We start from the raw sequence: 9,061 nt of genomic DNA on the forward strand, positions 1-9,061 counted from the left end.
TGAGGTCAGGAGTTCGAGACCAGCCTGGCCATCATGGTGAAACCCTGTCTCTACTAAAAATACAAAAATTAGCTGGGCATGGTGGCATGCCTATAATCCCAGCTACTCAGGAGGCTGAGGCAGAAGAATCGCTTCAATCTGGGAGGTGGAGGTTGCAGTGAGCCAAGATCAGGCCATTGCACTCCAGTCTGGGCAACAAGAGCAAGAATGCATCTCAAAAAAAATTATAGTTGAATTCCTGACTGTGGGGCACAATGTGGGTGGGTTAGGGTTCAGTGCCCCTAACCCCAGCATTGTTCAAGGGTCAATGGTTATTTTAAGTGAGCTTTCACGTATCAACTCACAAGGTCTAAGGATTTCTTTTTTTCTCCTGCCTCAGGTTTATTTGTATAAACAGCACAAGAAAACCCCAGCCCCATGCAGGCAGCAGCCCAGAGGGGTCCCACCAGTCCTTCTGTCCTCACACTGGTAGACAGAGATATCTACTCTGTTGCCTTTACGGGGAAGGCGCTGGGCACCTTTTAGAGCCTGAGCTGGAATTGAAGCTGGAGCTGCAGCCTGGGCCTTGGTTTGATCCTTGGCCTTTGGCTGGCACAGCCTGAGCCCCTTGGCAATGCGGGCACGAGTATGCTTCCCAAGCTTAGGGTGGGCAACGTAGGCAAGTGGATCGAGCTTGTGGCCGACACCCTTTGGGCTTAACCTCCTTGGGCTTTACAAAGGCCTTAAAAGCCTGAGCACGTGCAATCATGGCCTTGGAATTGTTGCCCTGTATCTTCTTTAGGCCCTTCTTGTTGTGCTTCTTTGGCAAAGTGTATGTTCCTCAGGAACTTGGGTTCACCACTTCTGTGCCATTTTCAGGACTGGTTGTGTGTGGTGTGGTTCTTGGACTTGGCCATGTTGGCACCTGAAGCCACAGCTCCCGAAGTGTCTAGAATTAGTAAGCACTAGATGTCATTCTCTCATCCTTACTCTTTTTTTTTTTTTTTTTTTTTGAGATGGAGTCTTGTTCTGTCACCCAGGCTGGAGTGCAGTGGCGCAATCTTGGCTCACTGCAACCACCACCTCCTGGATTCAAGCAATTCTCCTGCCTCAGCCTCCTAAGTAGCTGGGACGACAGAGGCACATAGCCATGCATGGCTAATTTTTTTTTTTTTTTTTTGTATTTTAGTAGAGAAGGGGTTTCAACGTGTTGCCCAGGCTGGTCTCAGAACAATCCTGAGCTCAGGCAATCCGCCCACCTCTGCCTCCCAAAATGCTAGGATTACAGGCGTGAGCCACTGCGTCTGGCTTATCCTGGCTCTTTACTCGGGATGCTATGCTTCTTAACAATAGGTCTCTCAAATTACACAGGAAGGACCTGATTAAGCAGGTCATCATTGCAGCCCAGGTAATTTCTAGTCTCTGTTGTAAGACATACCAAAGTATCTTAAAAGCAAAGCAAATCGGCCGGGCACAGTGGCTCATGCCTGTAATCCCAGCACTTTGGGAGGCCGAGACGGGAGGATCACCTGAGGCTGGGAGTTTGAGACCAGCCTGACCAACATGGAGAAACCCCGTCCCTACTAAAAAAATACAAAATTAGCCAGACGTGGTGGCACATGTCTGTAATTCCAGCTACTTGGGGGGCTGAGGCAGGAGAATCACTTGAACCCAGGAGGCAGAAGGTTGCGGTGAGCTGAGATCGCACCATTGCACTCTAGCCTGGGTAACAAGAGTGAAACTCTGTCTCAAAAAAAATAAAAAATAAAAAAAGCAAAGCAAATACTACAGGGAGTTTTGTAACAGAAAACATAGGGAAGGGATTGAACAAATTTGTATATGAAGGGTAAAGGCAGCAAAATCTAAATTTTAAATTAGTGACAATACTTCTAAAACAATGGATAATACATAACTTTTATCTAGCTAAAAGTAAACAGTCAACTTAATTCGATACTTACCAAGTAAATATTTATTAAGTATGTACCACGTATGGGTGATACAGAAATAGTGGCAAACAAACTGAAGGGGATGGGAAGATGTTATCCAAATAAAGAATGTTTATATAAATCTTGATCGTTTTTGCTTCAATGGAAACACAGGTTTTTGCTTTTTCTTCACATTTCACTTCAAAACCAACAAACCACTTTTGTTTCCATGTACCTGACCCTACCACTCCTAAAGCAAATTTACCCTTTCCACACCCTCATCCAATTACTGTATTCTCCTTAGAGACTACACCCAGAAGCCACACTCTATTCTTGGATGCCTTCCCAAACCAGTTCACCAAGCTTTCTTCCTCAGAGCCAGATCCTGAAATCCCATCTCCTCTCTCAGGAAGCCTTCATTTGAAAGCCAGGTTAATCTGTTTAGCCCCACCCACAGAGAGCTTAAAACTACCATAACTCTCTCGCACTCACCATCTTATAATAGGCTCCTGTTATTATTATTCAGCTCAGAAGTTAATTCATTCATGTGCTTATTCAGTACATTACTCATTGACCTTATGAGTCTGTATCAGGTCTTAAATAAAAGCTACCAGATAAAAGGACATATACTTAACTTGGGTTTAGCACTGAAAATGGCAATGCTTAATGCTTTCTGAAAATGATTTCAAATATATTAAATTTAATCTGATTTGCGAAATTTATAAAATCTCCCAACATAGATAATCTCAAAAACATTATGCTAAGTGAAAAGTGCCAGACACAAATGACCTCATACCATATGATTCCATCTGTAAGAAATTCTAGGAAAAACTAGGGACACAAAGCAATCAGTGGGTGTAAGGGGCCTTATTTTCCCACACAGAATTTTTTTTTAAGACAAGAACCATTTAAAAACCTCAAATCAGGCCGGGCGCAGTGGCTCACGCCTGTAATCCTAGCACTTTGGGAGGCTGAGGTGGGTGGATCACCTAAGGTCAGGAGTTCAAGACCAGCCTGGCCATCAGGGTGAAACCCCATCTTTAAAATAAACAAATAAATAAAAATAAAAAAAATAAAAACCTCAAATCTGTATCATCTTCGATTTCACATTAATCTTTACCTCAAAAGATAAATTTGGAATTTCCTTCCAAATGATTTACCTGCCCATTTACAACCAATAGCAAATTTTATCATTCATTTCTCCATTAAAACTAACAGCTGGCCCGGCATCGTGGCTCACGTCTGTAATCCCAGCACTTTGGGAGGCCGAGGTGGATGGATCACCTGAGGTCAGGAGTTCAAGACCAGCCTGACCAATATGGTGAAACCCTATCCCTTAAAAAAAAAAAAAAAGAAAGAAAAGAAAAACTAACAGCTTTGGGACTTTTTTTAAGGATAGTTTTATTTGTGTTGTTTCCATGTAATGACTATGCAATCCAGTCCTTAATTCAAGATCCGGAAAAAACAAAAAAACCTGAAATAGAAAAGGGGGCTACAAGCCTGGCACAGTGCTAATCCCAGCACTTTGGGAGTCCGCGCCAGTAGACCTGAGGTCAGGAGTTCAAGACCACCCTGGCCAACATGGTGAAACCTCGTCTCTACTAAACATACAAAAATTAGCTGGGCGTGGTGGCGCAGGTCTGTAATTCCAGATACTTAGGAGGCTGAGGCAGAAGGATCGCTTGAACCTGGGAGGCGAAGGCTGCCGTGAGCCGAGATGGTGCCACTGCACTCCAGCCTAGGCAACAGAGTAAGACTCCGTCTCGAAAGAAAAAAAGGCAGTATTGGTGGCTCGCACCCATAATCCCAGCATTTTCGGAGGCTGAGGTGGGAGAATGACCTGAGGTCAGGAGTTCCAGACCAGCCTGGCCAACGTGGTGAAACCCTTTTTCTACTAAAAATACAAAAATTAGGCCGGGCGCGGTGGCTCACACCTGTAACCCTAGCACTTTGGGAGGCCGAGAGGGCGGATCACGAGGTCAGGAGATGGAGACCATCTGGCTAAGATGGTGAAACCCTGTCTCTACTAAAAATACAAAAAATTAGCTGGGCGTAGTGGCACGAGCCTGTAGTCCCAGCTACTCAGGAGGCTGAGGCACAAGAATCGCTTGAACCCGGGAGGGGCAGGTTGCAGTGAGCAGAGATGGTGTGATTCCACTCCAACCTAGGTGGCAAGAGCGAAAACTCCATCTCAAAACAACGACAGAAAAAAAAAACAACAAAACAAAAAAAGAGGCTCCAGTAAACAGTAAATACCATTCTCAACTATTCTGAAAATTTTTGCAAATTTTTTTTTATTATTGCTGGAAAACAGCTGGGTTTTAAACTATATTTTACTCTCTTATTCCATGAGGAGGCTCTTTAATCTCCAAAGTCAAAACATTACTCTAAAACCCTCCAGAGTTGAAACAATGTGTTTCTATCTCGTCACCTTGTATCCTCATTACCACTATTTGTACTCACCAATATTCCACACCAAAAAAGGCTACAATTTCTCTGATGTAAAGATTTACTGATAAACTCAACAGGTTAAAATTACTTATCAAAATGTGGCTAAGTGATTAAGCTTTCTTTTAATACAACTGATTTGAGTAAATTTTAACATAGTTGGTGGTGCTCAAACTGCCTTTGCCACTACCTATACAAATTTAGTTCCGACTGAAATGTGACAAACATGACCATTCACTAAAGGAAAGAGTAACACTTTAAAAAGAACTACAAAGGATTTTACATAGTATAATTCAACAATTTCGTATCATATCTGCTGCAGAGATCACAAACATTGTCACTATGCCATGTCCTTCCTCGAACCCCACTGCCTCCTGCAGCTTTATTCTTGACTTTTTCAAAGGTTTAATCGACCTGGGGCTGCTAAAGGAGGTATCAAGGAAGCATAATTTGTGAACCCAAGCTGAGAAAAGGGCAGGAATATGGGGTTGAGTCACGTCGTTCCGCCATTTTCTAAGCGGAGGAGGAAGACATGTTGGAACAAAAACACAACAAAAGAGCAGCCATTTCCCAAGCCAGCTCCAATAGCAACTCGAAATGACACTGCCGTGTCGCTTCGACACCTTCAAATCCACTTCACTGGACAAACCTAAGAACATCAGACGTGCCGCCGTAAAAAAGGCAGCAGCCAAACCTTCCGCGTAGGGATCAAAGATGACCTGCACGCTTTACTGCAAATGAAAGCCTCGGGAAGAGGGAGAAATGACGGAAGCGAAATGGGGCACAGTGTAATACAATGAAATTTTAAACTAAGTTGGCAAACTGAAATTTACTCGGTGATTGCGATGACTGATTACAGGAAGCCACTAGCTGTAGGGAACCCAGGTAACCGAAACACCAAGACCTGGATTCAGTTGGTCTCCTGACCGGCCTCTACCCACTTCCCCATTCCGTGCTTCCCTCAGCGGATCGCCTGTATGCACAGGGTTCTTACCGTATGTGGGGGATGCCAACCCCACCTTGAAGAATCTTATACAGCTTGCTCTCGTACAGCAACTGGGGATGCCTGGCCTTCTGAGATTCTAGCTTCACTGCCACTTCCTGCAGGGGAAAGAGGGATGATGGCATCAACATCCCTACGGATTCAATGTCACTTAGGAAAGGAGGGAGAGACATTAGCAAAACTCCAAGTTGCGACTACAGGGAAAAAGCGAAAGACTGGAAAGAGAAAGCTCTCTGTAATTATAAAACGAGGCAACCAGCCTCAAAGGCCTCTCTTCAGGGGGTAGTGACGAAATCCGTACCTCCTCTAAAGTGCAGGAAAATGATTCATCCAGAAAAAAAGAGGCAACCTCTGAACGTAATGAGAGGTTTTTAAGGAACTAGGCGATCGGAAACTGCTCTAATTGGAATAAGAGGCCAGTAGAATTAAAAATAAAATAAAATAAAAGCATGGAAATCACAGAAATAGGATTTTGCCGTTTCCACCTTAAAAAACGGTTAAAAAAAAGTTCGACTAAGGGACATTTATGGGACGTGTTTAACAAGCTGGGAACCTTCCCCAACCTTTCTATCGGGTTCTCGATCCTTTTAGGGAAAGAGAGCGGGGGAGATTCAAAAGCCAGGAAAACTAGCTCTTTGGACTCCCTGACGAGTGCGTGCGGTGGGGAGAGGCCCGAGCACTTTAGGGGTGCGCGGTGGTGGGGGCGGGGGATGAGGAAATGCCCAGCGTTATCGTGAACCCTACCCCAGGTGATTACCTCGCCGTTGGTGATGTTGATCGCCAGATAGATGTCCCCGAAGGAGCCAGACCCGATCTTCCGTACCAGTTTGTATTTCCCTCCGACAATGAATTCGGCCTTGGAGCCGCTGCTGCTCGCCATCCTGAGAGACGAAGATGGAGGCTGGGGCCAAGCCCCGACACCTCTGAGGGGAAGACGGAGACCTCTCGAGCTCCTCCACCGGGCAAGGCTACGGAGGAAGGCGGCAGGAAACGGAACACAGAGGCCTTTACCGGCGTTCGGGGCCCAGAATCAGCCGAGGAGAACCTGATCACCGCCGCTCAATCAGGTTTCTTTTTGCCAGGCCACAGTTTGTGAAGGACTTCTCGCGGCTACCAGGCTGGGCCACTTGTTTCTCGGCGGCTGCCGATGCCTCGCTTGAGCGGCGACGTCGCGGGCAGGAAAAGGGGCGCGGTGAGCTAGGGCGGCGATACCACTGCCAGCACTGCCGCTGGCTCCGGCCCGGAGGGACCCCTGTCACTCCGCCGACGACGCCATCTTGTTACTCCAGCTCCAGCCAACACAAAATGCCCCCAGTCCCCGGGAGTCGCTTCTTCACGGCGCAGAGCACTCTGGGAAAGGGATCTCGGGCGCTCGCTCCGGAGGATCTGCAGCCAGACGGAGGGCGGAACCGGATCCGTGAGAGTCGCGGCCCACGCTCCAAGCGTCACCCCGTCACCGCCCAGCTGCGCATGAGCACTGTAACTCCTGCTGACTGCGCAGGCGTGCTGCGGCCGGTACTCACCCAGCCCCAGGCTCTCTTCCACTTCCTGTCGGCGGCGGCTCAGCCGGTGATGCCTGTTACTCACCGCGGTCCCGCCCGGTCTCTGGAAGCCGATATCAGGGAGGAGTCACCTTCCCGTTTCGTAATAGATGAAAGCTTCAGGCCTCCTTAGGAGTTGGGTATAGACCTTTGCTCTTTGTTTCAGGAGGGTTGTTTTTTTTTTTGAGACGTAGTTTCACTCTTGTTACCCAGGCTGGAGTGCAATAGCGCGATCTCAGCTCACCGCAACCTCCGCCTCCTGGGTTCAAGCAATTCTCCTGCCTCAGCCTCCCGAGTAGCTGGGACTACATAGAGACAGGATTTCACCGTTTTGACCAGGATGGTCTCGATCTCTTGATCTCGTGATCCACCCGCCTCGGCCTCCCAAAGTGGTGGGATTATAGGCGTGAGCCACCGCGCCCGGCCTGTTTCAGGCGGTTTTTAACCTTTGATCTTTTTTCTGGCCGCTCCCCCGACCAGCTTATTGCAACCAAGTTTCTGTTTGGAAAGAGGCTATCGCCTCTGGTGGAGAAGAAGAGAAAAGCAGCCCGCATATCGGGCTGATGGAATCGTTCAGGGCTCTCGGTTGTAGCAGAGCCAATTACCCTTCATAAATAGAATTGTCTTCTCTACTACGGAGTGTTAGAAACCCTCTTTCCTCAGGAGGGGAAAAAAGAAGCCGGAATCCTCCTGCCGTCCTATGTCTTTGCATTATTGCCCCACTACCACATTTGATCTTCATAAGAAAACCGGGTATCTTGCCATAATGAAGATTAGTGATAGGTGGAATCAACAGAAAATTAACAAGAGTGAAAAAACTGTCCTAGCCCTCCTCCCAATCCCACAAAAAAAAAAAAAAAAAAAAAAAAAAGAATCATGTTGGTCATATCGCAAACCTCAATATTAACCTGAACACACAGCAGAGGTAACTATTACAAAACATAATTTACAACATTTAAAACCACACGGTAGCCAGGGGAACGGTGGCTCACGCCTGTAATCCCAACACTTTGGGAAGCCGAGGCGGGGGTATCACGAGGTCAAGAGATCAAGACTATCCTGGCCAACATGGTGAAACCCCGTCTCTACTAAAAATACAAAAAATTAGCTGGGCATGGTGGCGCGTGCCTGTAATCCCAGCTACTCGGGAGGCTGAGGCAAGAGAATTGCCTGAACCCAGGAGGCGGAGGTTGCGGTGAACCGAGATCGCGCCATTGCACTCCAGCCTGGGTAACAAGAGCGAAACTCCGTCTCAAATATATATACACACACAAAAATTAGCTGGGCGTGTTGGCAGGCGCCTGTAGTCCTAGCTACTCGGGAGGTTGAAAGAGGAGAATCGCTTGAATTTGGGAGGTGGAGGTTGCAGTGAGCCAAGATCACTCCTCTGCACTCCAGCCTGGGCGACAGAGTAAGACTGCGTCTCAAAAACAAAACAAACTACACGGTAATTTTTTTGTTTTTTACTAAAAATCGATCAGAGAGTGAAATCTTGACCACATATTGTTTTACAAAATTTGATGGCCAGGCGTGGTGGCTCACGCCTGTAATTCCAGCACTTTGGGAGGCCAAGGTGGATGGATCACCTGAGGTCAGAGTTCAAGACTAGCTGGACAACATGGTGAAACCCCATCTCTACTAAAAATACAAAAATCAGCCATGTGTGGTGGCACACACTTGTAAACCCAGCTTCTCGGGAGGCTGAGAATCGCTTGAACCCGGGAGACAGAGGTTGTGGTGAGCGTCGATCATGCCACTGCACTTTCAACCTGGGCAACAGAGAGACCCTGTCTCAAAAAAAATATTATTAAATAGAAATGGAAAAAAATGTGAAGTATTTTAACTGCAACTTTGAAAGCTAATCAGGTAATTAGTAATAGGGTTCATCTTGGAAGAGATCGTAATTGAAGAGAGTGGAAGAGACTTCCCCTAAGGTTTAGCATGAAGTTTTAAAGCACAACCAACACCTGGGGTACCCAACTCCCAAATTAGTACTATTGGACATCATTCACCTTTGGTGACTCGAAAGCATGTTTTGACTAAGTTAAAATCTGCTGTTAAACTCTGATCTAAAATTAAAAAAAAAAAAAAGTCAAATATGGCCAGGTGTGGTGGCTCACACCTGTAATCCCAGCACTTTGGGAAGCCTAAGCAGGTGGATCACC

The 9,061-nt window shown here is 46.6% G+C and overlaps 1 protein-coding gene across 4 annotated transcripts in view; it reads right to left on the reverse strand.

Moving 5' to 3' along the window:
• The window catches only part of CSNK1A1 (casein kinase 1 alpha 1), a 59,240-nt gene extending 52,565 nt beyond the window's left edge, over window positions 1-6,675 (reverse strand). For 2 of the 4 annotated variants that reach the window (XM_012453428.3, XM_064366503.1), the window contains exons 1-2: window positions 6,113-6,675; window positions 5,347-5,453 (exon numbers count right to left, since the gene is read on the reverse strand). In XM_012453428.3, the coding sequence (XP_012308851.1) occupies window positions 5,347-5,453; window positions 6,113-6,235 (230 nt within the window). In that variant the 5' untranslated portion in view covers window positions 6,236-6,675. The remainder of the gene's footprint in view (window positions 1-5,346; window positions 5,454-6,112) is intronic. The other 2 variants (XM_012453362.3, XM_012453499.3) reach the window with 2 other exon arrangements.
• Window positions 6,676-9,061: the final 2,386 nt, after the last annotated feature.

Source organism: Aotus nancymaae, unplaced genomic scaffold (genome assembly GCF_030222135.1).
Source record: "Aotus nancymaae isolate 86718 unplaced genomic scaffold, 86718_ANA_hifiasm-v0.15.2.pri h1tg000064l_1, whole genome shotgun sequence".
Lineage (NCBI taxonomy): Eukaryota > Metazoa > Chordata > Mammalia > Primates > Aotidae > Aotus > Aotus nancymaae.